The following is a 15,139-nucleotide window of genomic DNA, read 5'->3' on the forward strand; positions in this document are numbered from 1 at the left end:
AGAAATCCTCCTTTCATCGGCCCATGCAAGCAGCTTGGAAGGATTTGTTTAGCCTTATTGTTGGAGCGGGAAGGCGCAGCCCGCCCGCGCCGGGGCCGGGGTCAGCACGGGCTGCCCACACCCCGCTTTCTCCCTTGTTTGGGGGGCGAGCGCGGGGCAGGAAAAGCCTCAAGCAGCTTGAAACACAAAGTTCAGTCGGGCTCCTCTTTCAGTGTGACTTTTTATAAGCGAAAGGCCAAAGGGAAGCAAAAATACCACACGGCAGGGATGCCAAGTGCTGGGGGTTAGTACCGCTGCCGCGCAGCTCGCCGGCACCAGCAATTTATTGCTGCCATCAGCAGATTGCTGGCAGGCCAGCGTTCGGGGCTGTGGCATGGACAGGAGAGCAGGATCCCACAGCCTCAGGCCAGCTTCTTCCCAGGACTCTCCTTACCGTCGTGTTCCTCAGCCTCCCCGGATGCTCAGAGCAACAGCCCGTAAGAGCAGGACAAAACAAGGCACTTCCCAGCCCGACTGAAAAGCTGGTTTATAATTAGATTGAGTCACATTTTCCACTCCCTCCAGATTCAGAGCTTGTTACTAAGCACACATTGAAAATGCCAAATTGCCCGACTCTGTCTCACTGCAGGAAAAAGATAAGCGGCCCCCTCGGCCCCCCAGCTGAAATCTTATCAGCTCATCTTATCACTAAGATGGCAGCAGTGGCAGCTCAGCAAAGCCCTGCCCACGGCGTCCTTTGCCTGGACCTGTTCCAGGCACTGCCATTTATCCCACACACTCCCCTCTGAACAGCACCTGTTGCTGTGCTTTCTGGTTAGTCCAAGAAAACTGGGACCCCCGGGATGAGGCAAAGCTCAAATGCTTTGGATGTGGAGAACCTTTTAAGATACCCAGCGTGATGACACAGCTCCTCAGGAGCTTGTCTTCCTCCTTTGAGAAATGCCACTTTAATAAAACTCACATTCAGTTAAAGCTCTGTGAAACAAGAATCACTGCAAGAGACAAACAGCACAGGCACTTGGTAGTGGTCTCCCCTGAAGTTGTGCGTGCCCCGCTGACAGGGGCTGGTGGCTGACAGCCAGCCCTCTGCTGTTGGGTTGGAGCAGGGCTGGGGTGTGTAGCACAGCCCTGACAGCAGGTGCTGGATGGCAGGGCTCCTGCAACCCCAGCTCTGCACGTCCTGTTTATAGAACGAGGTCCCTAAAGCCTGATGAGAGCAAAGCTGTTCAATAAAGGCCACTTCAACAGACGGCAAATAGAACAACCATTGGAAAAGTCAGGCTCCTGATTGGAAAGCAAGATTCCCTTTTGCCTGGGTTAATATCCAACGCTCCAGCAACCCCCCAAACCCGCTGCACTGCGTACATCAGCTGTGCCAGCTAAGTCAGTAGTTCTAATCACTTTGCTCCCAGCCGTGTTTGCACACAGCAACAGCTTTTTGGGGCCTCCTCCACGTGTTTTATCAGTCTTCCCAACAAAGCCCCGGTGAGCCAGTGCACTTCAAACCCAACAATAATCACCAGCAAAGAGACAGCCCAGAAGGGTCAGACTTACCTGTGCTCACCTGAGAGCTTCACCTTACATCAGCTAACAAATCTAGAGCAGACCTGCTCTGAGGGATCCATCCCATAACTAACACCACTGGGATGAAGGCAGGTCAGCAGCTCTATGTTATCTCCAAGGAAGACACAGCAGATCAGCTGCTCATGCAGGGATGTGCCTTGGGACCAGGAGCTTCTCTCCTTCCAGCATACTTGATAGACCCATCTAAAACAAAGCCATTAAATTGCATGCCTGGGGGCATTTAGAGTGCTGGACTGTGCAACGGCTCGAATACCTTCTGAGTACACTTGCAGTAATTAGAGGGAACTGGATTTATCCCTGCATCCCACAGGAAAGAAGGCATTGCCTCAGTGGTGACCCAAGTGCAGTGCCTGGTGTTTCTGGAGAGGTGTTTGCAGCCCAGCTGTCTCCTTTTCAATGCATCTGGCCTAGAGAAACACCATCACAGCCTCTAGCCCACAGATCAGAGCCAGAGAGTCCTTCTTCCAGACTTGGAGATGCCAGATGCTTCTGCACCAAGTCAGACCAATGTCCTGCATGCAGGATTAGGGTGATCACCACAAAAATGCCCTCTTTTGTGTGGTTTTTCTTTCACTGGCCAAGGCCAGTGTCAGCTTTCCCAATGTGTGGCAGGGTATCATCACTGGTGGGATGAGTATCATCCCTGGTAAGCGGCGAGCCACACAGTGCAACAACCACCATCCCAAAGGCTGATGCAGGTGTTGCCAGTGTCAGTGCCACTGTCCTCACCAGATGATTTGTGTCCTCACCTGGACAGCAATGGGAGGCTTAGATTTTCATCCAAGAAAGATGGGACAGCCTTAGGAGATGGGACTAGCAGAACTCATGGAGACCAAGATCAGCACTGCAAAATCAACCATCACGCACCTCACCTAACGTCCCCTTCTGGGACCTCAACAACTGCAACCAAAACACCAATCTACAGACCTGGATATTTCAGCTGACGGCAAGACATCAGAGCCAAAGTAAAGGCAAATATGGAGAGGCAAACAATTGTAGGCTATATCAAAACAAGGTTATTTATGGAAGAGAAAAGGAAGTTTTGATGCCTTTATACAAGGCTCTGGTAACACTTCATCTGGAGTATTTTGTATAGCTGTGGTCATGCAAACGTAAGAGAAATAAACTCAAGCTGGAAGAGGTACAGGAGACAGCTACAAAGATGAGGAGAGGAAAAGAAAGATGAGGAGAGGAAAGGAAAGCTTATTTTATGAAAAAGAAGCTGGCTTGCTTAACCTAATAAAATCAAGACAGGGGAATATCTGTCACTTATAAATATATAAAGGAAATAAATACTAGGAAGGTAGAATTGATTTAAACTAAAGGACAGCACATATAAACATTTCGAGCCATCCCTAAATTTAGGCTAGAAGCTGCATTTTAAAATCAGAGCAGTCAAATTCTGGAGCAGCTTCAAACGGAAACGGCAGGAACAGGAAATCCACCTGGTCTCTGGCCCAAGCGTGATCGGTTCCTTAAACAACAGGACACAGCTGGGAAGTAACAGGTCAGAGTCCACACAGCCTTCAGTGAGGAACTGTCATGCCAAGGCCTGGTGTTTCTAACAACTGCTCATGGAGAGAGTACCAAGCACCAACACCCAACCCATGGCCATCCTGCTCCCAGCCAGTGTCTGCCAGGAGCTGGTGGGAACCTGCACAGCCTCACGCTGCCTGTCTGCAAAGGGGTCATATGATAGAGCAGGGACTGGATGCTTTAATCCAACTCCTGTTAAAAGGCCATTGTTTTGGTGTCAAAGGTGGCAGGAGAGGCTGCAAGGTGCCAAGCTGCTGTTAACCCTTCTGAGGAGGTGCAGCAAAGAGTTTTCATTTCCATGACACCTTCAGTCACCAGGAGAGCATCTTGCAGCGAGAAGCCTTGCTGTATGAGGAAGCTAGAAGGACAGCTCCAATAAATCCAACAGCTGGAACACCTGCCAGCTGCAACCACCCTCTGAGGACACCTCAATGCTTGACCAAGGCACCCACTCTGGATGACAAGTGAAAGGGAGGAAGGGGGTTTCTAATTGCCAGCAATACGGCAGCCACAAAGCTTTGCTGGCAACTGGCTTTGGCCAACATGGAAACAAAGCTCTAAATTAAGACACCAGGTACCTTTTTTCACTGCTTTTCTGTCTGTCCACCTTTTCAGCTTGAGAACATGAAAATAAACTCACTCTTGTGCTTCACCATAAAAATCTCACCTGTTCTTAAGCAGCTTGGGGGTGGCAGGGAAACACTGGTGACAGCTCCCAGGAGCACATCCCTGATTGTGTGCAGAGCCCACATTTCTGTGCAGGAGTGCGTGCCTGGGGGCACTCCTCCGCCATGCTGCAGATGCCTGGCGTTGTTTCCATCCCACAACCAAGTTTGCAGAGAAAAGTATTTTGTCTACAGCCCTCAGGAATCTGCTAACAAGCAGGGAGAGGAGCTGAGAAGCAGCTTCAAGGCTATCCCCACCACGATACGAAGCCAGCCTAGAAATAATCGGCAGGAATTATCTAGAAATGAAGCAATCACACCTTCTTCAGGCTCCAGAAGGGAAGCTCCTGGGAGTCTGGGGGCATGAACTGTCAGCTTTTTGTGTTTTTAAAGAAATTACAGCAAAGGTCTTCAAAATTGAAGAGGACTTAGTGTAGGCAGCCACATCTGATTGTAAACTCCAGCCTACTGTTTCATCTCAAAGGGCACAGCCCTTATTCTTTCTTATTAGGGTTTAAGTCCACCGGTTATAGCAAGATCCAGAAGTATTACACTGGACTGCTCTGGCTGAGAAATGCAAGGCAGCCTGAGAAAAAGACCTGAGCAACTTGCCCTGAACCTTGCCAGTAAAACAAAAATGCGCCCCAGCACCCAAAACTGCCCACGCAGTTCTCACTAGCCAGGACTCAAATCCCCATAGCAAAAGCTGGTTGTGCTGGGCAGCCAACACACATCCTCTGCCAGAGAGAGACTTTCCACACACACCAGCTAAGCCAGGCTGCCAATGGTGCCCTGGAGCCCGCTGCACTGCTGCAATCAATTTCAAGGTGAACAGATGCAACTTGGAAAAGCCCACAGATGAGCATGAAAATCGCTCCCAGTGTTTGCTGAACTCCACACAACCAGCAGCTGTTGGGTCCCGCCCCAGCCCCCTCCATTTGAGGCTTTCAGGCATCTGTTGGTGTTGGCAAACAGGCCTTAACACCAAAGCAGCAGAGGTAGTGTTTGAAGCAATCGGGTGGCAGGGAATAATCTATCAGGGTCTTCCTGCAGCTACTGGAGCTATCACTGATGACTTTTGCGCCAGGGAGAGGAGACAGTGGAAGCTGTGCTGTTACACAAACACTGAAAGTCATCATTGCCATCACAGCAGCTCTTAGACAGCACTAGAACAAGCCACTCCAATGCAGTCCCACACCAAAGCTATAATTTCCATAACACAAGATCTTGGGCTCACCACACCCGTCTGCCCTCTTGTAGCCCAGTGCTGTGCAGGTGCCCTCCACTCAGAACCAGGCTGTGCCTAAAGCAGGGCAGGTACCACTGCCTCCCATCCCAGCCAGCCTCCTCAGCCACAGTCAATGTCACAGCCTTTGCTTCAAAACCAGCCTGTCCTCTTCTTTGACTCCTCTACCCGGGGGCTTGCCCACCACCTTCCTCCTCCTCCCCATCTGACTGGCAGGAACAGATGCATTCTTCACATTTTCTGCCTGCCACTGACACTGGCACCCTCCCTGGAGCCAGCCACATCATGTACCTGGGCTGAGATAATTGCATGACAGTATGCAGAGCAAAACCAAACCTTCCTTCAAGGAGAAGCTCAGATGTCAGACTTGCTCCCGACTTGCTCTCCATCTCCCTCTGATCTTCTGAGACACACCAGAATATTTCATGTTTTCTAAAAACTATTTTTCATGTTTGCTCTCTTGAAAAAATATCCCAAATTGGAAGGTATCTCTGTTTTGTTTTAGAAGCCAGACTTTCTGAACTTTCCATGATCCAAGCAAACAGATGCTAAGGCGACGACTTCTCAGCACCTCCCCAAGAAAGGAGTAAAGATGAGCAAGCGTGTGTTCTCGGTGTGCCTACCCTCCTCTAGGCTATTTGGACACTTTTTTGCCCTTAAGATAAAATTCCACAGCTCAGTTTTCCAGCTTCTACAGTGCCAGTGGTGTGAGGTTGAGACACACAAGGAGAAAGGCTCCCATCTTTCCCAAGAGGGCTTAGGGACCAGGTCAGGGGAGACTGTGTACAAGGAGAGCCCAGAGCCCCGCTGTCAGAACAAAGTCTATTTGTCTAGCAATGTTTTGTTACCACAGTGAAACCAACTCCCTGAGCCACAGAGCAGCTGCCTCAGGGAATTCACAGCTCCCCAGAGCCCGAGGCAACAACTTATCAATGTGCCCAGCATTCCAGGACAGAGTATCTCACAGTTTAAACACAGCCAACAAACCCCAGCAGTCATCTTGGAGAAGTCTCCTCTCTTCACTGCAGAAAGGAACTTTGCCACGAGGTGAGGACTTCAATTACTTTTTAAGCAAACCCTTTCCCCTTAGCCCTGCAAAAGCTGAAGGCTGCTTCACAGCAACCCCCATGACCCAGCCTATTACTCACTTGACTCCTGCGAGAACATAACGGCAAACGAGCCTCAGGAAATGCCATTTCTCACCTGGACAATTTCTCCATTGGAAGCAATTAAATCTGTGGGGATGGAGACTCTGAAGAAGCGTCCCACCACGGCAGAGCTGTCGGGTATGCCCACCACGGCCGGCACCGGCTCCCGCAGCTCCGACAGCACCGAGTGCATGGAGGCCTCCAGCTGGTTTTCCCAGTCCCGAACCACTTCTGCCGGCTGGCTGGGCCAGTGGCACTGAGCAGAGGCTGCCAGCAGCAGCACGGGGAGCCAAGTCCTCCCCAGGAAAGGGGGCTGCAGGACGCATCCAACAGTCATTCTTCCCGGCGGCCTCGGTGGCGGTGCTCCAGCCGGAAAGGGGACCACAGGGGATCTGCAGGCACGGCAGGGGATCCACTGCTCCTTCACAGCAGCCTCATCCTAGGAGTCCTGGGAACCTGGGTAAACAGAGGAAACCCAATCAGCACGTTAATTACCATAGCCAAGCCAGACAGGTAACACACAGACCTCCTCGCAATGGACTTGGGCTACCTGCCACGCTGCCCTTTGTTCCAGCTTTGATTTGACTGCCAAGAGTTACCAGCACCACTAAAGAGAGCAGCAGCTTCTCAGCTCCTCTTCTGACATACAATATCTCTTGAAAAACGAGATGCTCCTGCTTTTCCATGCACACAACCATGTTTCTGCCGCTCTGGACCCACAGATAGTTGCAGCTACGGAGCTGAGGCAGATACAACCAAAACAAGAGCACAGCAGTGATACGTGACTTTCAAGGCAGGCTGAAGCCAGGCTGGGGCATCAGTAGGTTTAAATGCCAGTCAGTCAGTATGAAGGTCTCCAGAGACCTTCAGTACTCCAAAGTTGCCACCCCGACAGATATTTCTGATCCTCTGACCCACATGCCTGGCTTTCCAGCCAGGTCTCCTCTCAGTTCCAGCTTTGCCTATTAGAGTGTTGATTTGGGGACAGCAATATGCACCCCGAAAGTACATACTGTGTCCCACGCTGCTACCTGCTGTCCTGGTCCCTCCTGCCTGCACAGCCTGCCTGTCCACATACTCTGCCAAGAACCACCTCCAGCTCTTCCTCGCTGTGTTTTCTTCTTTCCCTTGCTTCCTGTCCATCCCCACCCTTTCTCTGATCCCCTGGATCACAGCTTCTCCTTTCTCTTCTCTCTTCCTTTGTGTGTTCAGCCACGGCACACAAGAGTTATGGATCTGCACACACCCTCATGTTTCTCCTCACAGCCCGTTTGCCGGAGAGCAAAAGAGTTCATGAAAGAGGACGGAGCCCTTTGGGACCCCAGAGGAGGGTCCACTCTGGCATCTCAGTTTGCAGCTAGCACAGCCCTCTAACTCATCTGTGGTACTGAGCAGGGCAGTGGAATAAGCAGGACTGGAGGACAGACACATTGACCAAGTGGGAGTTGCTCAGCCCCCAGCAGCACACGGGACTGGGTTCCCTTGGGCCAGGCACTCTCATATCCTGAACTAATTCCTTCCAGGCTGAGAGAGAAGTGGCTCTGCATTCCCAAAGCAAATCCAGCACACTGAGCACAGTCAGTGTGTCCTCTGAACACAGCTCAGATTTATTTTAGCCTGTTCCAGCTGTGTTGTATGATGCACATCAGGCCATCCCAAGACACCCTGGAGCTGGACTGGCTGGGAAGGGAAATCCCACCGCTTCTTGCCATTGCAGAGCTCTCGGGGCAGCAGGACAGCAAGACCTGCTGTGCTGTGGCCAGGCAAGTACATATTGCCCACCATGGGCTTGCAGAAGCAGGCAGAGGGCCTGCCCACACAGGCAACTAAGCCCAAGGTTACCACAGCAGGCTCTAGGGATAATAAGAGAGAGAAAAATTGTTTGCTCATCCTAAAACCTCTACTTTAGAGAAGCTGAGAGGCAGTGTGCAAGGACTAGCACAGCCTCACCCCTTGGTGGGCCTTTTCACAATAAACCACTCGTGCAGAGGGGCTGACACCTCCTATCCCAAGGTAATGGGCCCAGCATGCACAGTTGTTGCTGGCCATGAGGGCTGTGGGTAACAGAAGCTACTGGCTGAATGTAATAACCCCTGTCTGTAGCATCTAGAGGCAGATATCCAATCTGATCACTGCCAGTTGCAGAAAACCAGCCTCAAGTGAAAGGCAAGAGAGACTGTAGAGGCAGAATAATATCACTGCAAACCACAGCACAGATGGGAGGAAGGCTGGTGTGAGATGCCAGCACCAGGAGAAAGCTCATTCCCCTGCTGCTTTTGTCCCCTGAACCGAACAGGACAGGAATACAGCAGATGAAGCAACAGGGAAGCCAAGGCCAGGCTCTTCCCAAGGCAAGTGAGCATGCTGTGGGCTTCACCAGGATGAAGTGCCTGAGAGTTGCTTCCCCAGAGGTTATCATCATGAAAGATGAAGGGGCTGAACAGCTAAGGACAGGTCAGACTCTGTACAGGGCACATCTACCAGCTCCCTGCATGGTCAGACAGAGGAGGATCCGACAGAGTCCAACTGACTGTGGTTGAACATAGAGTCACCTCAAAAAGTCGATGACTACCACAGAAGATGTCTGGTGGGGGATATCCAAGAGGCTGTGTGAATGTGCTACACTGATGGAGGAGACCTCTGCAAGAGGCTGAGGAGGTCGCTGGTCATCACAGCAGGAAAATGAGGGACCCTCATCCCTGCAGAAAGAGGAACCACCTCCAGCCTCTGTGGAGCCAGGGTGTGGACACTGCAATGACGATGTCTTGTCCCACGAGCTGCCTCTCCTGAAGCCTGCTCATTGCAAAGCCCTGCTGCATGAGGGACGAGAAGCAACCCCACAGCAAGCACAGGCAGGACCAGAGACCTTGCAGCTGGGGGAGGAATATGGCAGCAGCAGAATTCAGCAGCCCTGTGGCTGCTACAGGCCTGAGATGCTATCAGCATGAAAATGTGGCTGCCTCTCACAGCTGCACTAAGCCTCCACACCTTAGCAGAGGAGAAATACCTCAGACAACCAGACAGACACCTGGCATACAACCACACAGAGCTGCAAAGGCACCTGGAGAGGTTCAGCACCCTCTGCCTGTGTCATGGCTACAGCAGAGCTGGTGCATGAGCCTGGTACAGCTCTGTGGGGCTCAGCCAAATGACGTGATACGGCCTGGAGCGGTTTTGTTGGACAAAGAGGAGTATGTGGGCAGAAGGGAGCTGGTTCTTGATATCTGGGACAAGCAGGAGAGGAAGATTAAGTCATCACCCCTTTCAGAAACAATTACTGGAGCAGGCAACAAACCCTGCCCATCTGATATGTACGTGCCACTCAGCCAAGCCACTCACACACTGGTCATTACGATCTCGTGTGACACTTGCACGTCACAAGAACTCAGAATTCCACTTTAGGGGAACTACAGAAGAACAGCCCCAGCACAGGGAAGCAGAGCACACAGGAGGGATAGCAGGAATTCGGCAGCTGGCAACCAAAAATCCAGAAGAGCTGAGAATAAACTTGCAGCATAGAAAACACCTCTTAACACAGCTCCACCTCACCAAACAATCGACAGAAGCTGAAGCAGTGCCAGCCCCTCGCCCTGTGTGCTAAGGAGGAAAGGCAGGGTGGTTCAGCTCTACAGAGAGCTGGAACACAGCGTTGCTCTGCACTGCAGGGCCCATGTGGGCTATGCCTCAAGGTAGAATGCTCTTTGGCACAGGAAATCCTCTGCCTAAAAGCCAGGCTGGAACAAGCACTGGAGACCCAGGTGGTGCCTCTGTTAAGGGCAGGATCCCAGACCCGCCTATTTGAGACATCACCCCAGCTGTATGCAGGAAAAGTCCGTTTTCTGGATCATTGTCTATGACCAACAAGTGGCACAGAGCTGGAGCTCTACGGGACCAAAAGTCTCAACACATCACAGCTTCCCAGAAGCTCAAAACAGGGCCAAAACCCAAACACAGATGGTGTTCTGTAGGTGGTCTTCCGCTGATCTCTGAGAAGCATCAGGCCGTAGGGCTGACTGACTCAGACTTTCAAGTTAGGAGGGAAGGCTGGACCACCCCAGCTTCTCCACATGGCACAGTGCTCCTTGTTCCAGCAGGATCTGTACTGCCCAGGTTCGCAGAACAAACACAAAGGTTCAGGTTAGTCCTGAATTTCAGGATGTTTCATTCTGTCTGATCTTCTGAAAGAACTGACTTTATCCTCATGCTTCTGTGAGAGCTCTTTTGGTTTCAACTTTGAGCCTCCAGAGCATTGGATGAAACATCAAAGTTAGCATCAACATCTGCTTCAGTCCTAGTGCTCGTTGCACGTGCCAATGCTGATGCCTGATCTCCAGTGCCAAGCCTTCCATCTCAGAGACGTGGAACTGGGCCTGCTTGCTGAAGTCATGTTGATAGTGATGTTGCACCTGATACGATGCCGACTTGTCAAGACAATGCTGGAGCTTGCACCGCCTCCATGCAGCTACAAGGCCCACTAGCAAGTTAAGGACATGCTCTGCCTTCATTGTTCAGAACTGCAGAACAGTGCAGACAGAAGATAGAGCTGAAAAGAAGGACTAAGAGAAGGACAGAGTAGCTACTCCCAGCCACGCACCTTCCCAGAGACCTTTCCTCCTGCACACTGCAGAATCAGGCCAGGGGAGGCATCCCAGCAGCAGAAATGTGGCTGCTCTACAAATCTCTCTTCTTCTGTGGCTGATTACACCACCACTTCAGCAAGAACCAGTGAAAGTGAAGTCTCCATCCAGCTGTGCCTAATCCAATTGCTCAAGCACACAATCACATCACTGGGCTGCGGTAATTAGTCACTGTCAGCACATGAGTGCCACTGAGCCTAGCACACAGCAAGCTCAGGTAACCGCCATGCAGTTCTCTACTCCAGATTAGAAGGTATTTAGGACAGTTGGGAGAAATCCCACTTACCTGATTGCTTATTTACCATCTCCTCATTAAAGAAAGCATTATATGAGTGGCCTTTCTCTAAGGAAGCAAGCTGAGACTCTGCTAAAAAGGGCCAGTGCAACTTTCCAGAACAAAGCTATTGTCTCTGCAAAGATCTCCCGTGCGTGTTCCCACAGGAGGATCTCTGGGCAAGTCCTGTCAGCTCCTGCGTGTCTGCATGTCAAGGCAGCGAGCAGGGGAATGATGAAACGCGGCGGCACCGGCCAGGCACACAAAGGTGGCACTTTGCCGGACATGCTCCCCGCTCCAAAGCACGACAGCCAGGGTGCCAGTCCGGCGGCACGGTGTCGGCAGAGGAGGATGGTGCTGTGTGACATGGCCGTGCCGTGCCAAAGGAGCCCAGCGAGGGAGAAGCAGCTTGGAGGCAGCACGTCTGGCCACAGCAGCCCATCACCAAGTTTATAAAGTAATAGACACGGTCCACTCAAGACTAAGAACGTGTCAGTCTGTGAGCCTGACCCATCATGTGCCAAAAAACACCCTGGAGCGTGAAATTTAGGAAACAGTAAGAGTTTCTGCACTTGCCTGGCTCCGGATGTACCCTGAAACAAAGGCAGCAGCCCCCTCAACAGCCTGCTTTATACGCTACAGGGACGGGCTGCACGTGACTCTGGGATTATTTCCAACTTCAAAGGCTTCAGCCACGTATGTTGGCAGAAGATGACACTGCTGTGCCCAGGATGTGTTATGGAAAGGGACATGCAGGAGGACAACTGCACAGATGCATTCCTCACGCACAGACTAACCAGCTGCTGGAGGGAACAGGCAAGCAGAGGCAGGAAGGCTCACTGCTAGCCACAGCTCCCTGCTCTGCTGAGCTCAGGACACCTGCACTAACCAGGCAGCCACAGGGATGGGGCTTTACAGCGGGACTGGTTGTCTCTGTAAAAGACAAGTTCACTCACAAGTTTTTAGCTTAATGCTGCAGTCACAACTGCTGAAAGAGTCGTGTATGCATCAAAACCAAAGGAACAGGCAGCTTGCCGTCAGAGATCAGACTGCAAGAGAAAGCTGCCTCAGTGGAGAACCCCCAGATCCATGCTCCTGAAGCCCTGGGTACCCCTTCCACCCTCTACCCCACAGCCAGTCAACAAGCTTGTCATCATTAGCTGGTCACCCCAGAGACCATCAACCCAGGAGGTACAAATCAAGCTGTACTTGATTCTTCACCCTAAAGTTCTGTTTCAACGCTCTTCTACAGCTATACCCACCCTGTATTGTCACCAACTTGGTGACAATAGAACTGACACCCAGCTCAAAGGACATATGCACAAAAAAGATGCTGCTTCCAGTCTCGCCCCTTCTCGTATTTCTGCACTGCTCATCTCCAGCACATCTGATGTCAGCAACAGGAAACCCTGACGCTGAAAAACAGGCTAGGGGAAACAAAAAAACCAACCCAAACAAACCCAAAACAGCCATGCTAAAAGTGCTTGTTGGGCAGGGAAACAAGCAGCACCCTCCTGCTGGCAGTGAACGCAGCTGTGAACTGTCACTGACTTGTTTCAAGTCACACATGCCACAGGCAGCTTGGTGAAGCTCGTACGGGAAGTGGTCACAGCAAGAGACACCACACAGTGGTTTTGATTCTGCTGGAGTAAGCACCAAAATGTTTCACTCTCTTGTTGCTAAGAGGGAGCTTTCTACTACCCTTAATTACTTTTTCTTTGAAAACTACAACTTCTGTGCCACCAAGAAGGGACGCAGCCTTCCCACAGCCCTCTCATGTCTCTCCTTGGCCAACAAACCCTGCTCGAGGTTGTCCCCCAGCCTGGGACCAGAGATACTGGTGCCTCTACTCTCATGACAGACAGCAGAGTGCTGAGCCAGCAGCCAGGGGAAGCTGGACTGCTTCAGAGACCACACGGGGTTTGTGCTCCTCAGGACGTGTGACCTGTGGCGCTTCCTGGGGAGGCAGCTCCCACACAGAAGAGATGCAACATTTCCCTTTTCTCCCTTAGGCTGCATCTGCCTGTCTGAAAGCTGGGCCATTACATTGCCCTTCCCAACTGGGGACTCTTGATCCCAGGAAGGCTTCTTTCCCTAGGAGAGGTAAGTACTGAGGATATGCTCCCAGTAGCCCTCCCTCCAGCAAGGGCTGTGCAGGGGAGACACGGCCCTGGCAGCCACTGGCAGGGACACTCCTGCAGAGGCATGTGCATGGGGCACTGCAGAAGCACAGAGGACTCCAGAGCCCTTCTGTCAGATGGACACTGAGTGTGTTTTTCTTCCCCTGCAGAGCACATTTCCCCTGCAAGGCACGGCAATAAGAGGCAAGCACTTTCCCCAGGCTCCTGCAGCCCCAGGGAGGCAGGAGAGGATGAGGATGGTGCCCACAAGTGCCTCTCAACTACGCACTTGCACGCTGACCAGACATATGCTGGAAGACCATATGGATGTCCCACTGCTTGTCAGTCCTGCTCCAGTGGCCCCTCGCAGCCTGTGCGTGCTGCTTGCCCTGTGTTTGAGCTGTGCCTGGAGCAGCTGCTGGGCCTGACCCGTGACAGTGACCAGCAGCTGCAGATCTTGGCTAGGTGAGACTCCTGACTCTTTGATGGAAATTTCAGCAACCACAATCAATCTCTTCCTCCCACTTTGTTATTCCCAGACAGCCAACTCAGATCGTATCTTCAAGTGCATTCAGTTGAAAGGAAACTCAGATATTATCTCCCCAAGTATTTAGAAGGACTTGGAGAGCATTTTTTCCTCTATAATTACAAACATCACAGCCAGGTAGAACTGCCATTTCCCTGGCTGCTGGCAGAAAGTAAATTGGGATAGAAACACCCACCAGCAAGCTGAAGTAGGGGAATAGCTTCACCAGATGGTTTGCATCCTGCAAGCAAGTCCCATCTTGAGGGAGGGCTGGTGGGGAAAGGCACTGAGGATCAAAGGCACAAAATTGATCTTTCCTGGAGGAACAAAGTGGGAAGCACTGGGACATGAGGGTGATGGGAAACAAGAGCCCACACACTCCTCGAACAGGAGGACCACAACACAAAATAATCCAAATCAGGCTCAAACCCAAAGAAAATGAGAGTTTTCCCACTGGGGTTGGGAACATGAACATTAAAGGTCTGTGTGGGTTAAAAAAAATGGGTGGGATTGGGACAATTTTCTCAAAGGCAGAGTTAGCAAGGCAGCATTCCTGGCTCTAGCAGCATTCCTGGCTCCAGAAGCACTCCGTGACAGATAGCAGGATCCTGGGACAGCGCACAGGGAAATGCTGACTCGCATTCCTCTCCAGGCACCTTCTCCCAGGGCTGTTCTTGGAAAGGGCATCCAGACTAAATATCCAGCTGCAGTGGGGCTGAGCGAGGAGCTGTGCCAAAGGGCATGTGGTTTACCAGGGCTTTGGCTTCATGTGGGTTTCCAGTGCGTAGCCAGCTAGAGCACCCCTCTCAAAACTACTTGTAATTCCTGGTTTTATTTGGAAACAGAGTGTAAGAATAACAGATAATTCTGTGTTTAAGAGAGTGCATGCTAAAGCTAGTGCTCAAATCTACAGGAAATTAATCTACAAAAGGTTTAAACAAACAAAAAGACAGGACTAAGCTCTTTCCATACAAATGCCATAAAAATGTGTATTTTGGCAATAAACACCACAAGCATGTACACAAATACACACACACACACGTGCTTCCAAGAGTTAGGAAAAAACAGAACTCCAGGCACCAAGATAAAATAGGTATTTTTTTTACTAAATGTCTCTTTTGTATGGAAAGCTTTGTATCTTGCCGAGTTTGTTTGATGTTAAATCTGAAATGAAGACTATGGCATTACAGAAAAGCATTTTAGCAGCAGCAATCCTGTGGAAGAGCCCAGGACAGAGGACACTCAGACTGGCAGGAGTGCCTGGGCCAGTACAGGAGAGAGGCAGCTGACAGGGATGAGACCTAAGCACCACTCTGACAAAGGAGAGCAACTTTAATTTGGACCACAAAAGAGGTCTCAGTGGTTGGCATACACAGGCAGCAGATTAGTCCCCGTGGCAGCGC

At 51.2% G+C, this 15,139-nt stretch overlaps 1 protein-coding gene across 1 annotated transcript in view; it reads right to left on the bottom strand.

The window, feature by feature from the left end:
* Positions 1-15,139, bottom strand: part of DAG1 (dystroglycan 1) — a 51,847-nt gene that overhangs the window by 9,674 nt on the left and 27,034 nt on the right. The window contains 1 exon segment of the mRNA XM_062008488.1: positions 6,235-6,635. Coding sequence (XP_061864472.1) covers positions 6,235-6,516 — 282 coding nt within the window. The 5' untranslated portion in view covers positions 6,517-6,635.

This window comes from Colius striatus, chromosome 15 (genome assembly GCF_028858725.1).
Source record: "Colius striatus isolate bColStr4 chromosome 15, bColStr4.1.hap1, whole genome shotgun sequence".
Lineage (NCBI taxonomy): Eukaryota > Metazoa > Chordata > Aves > Coliiformes > Coliidae > Colius > Colius striatus.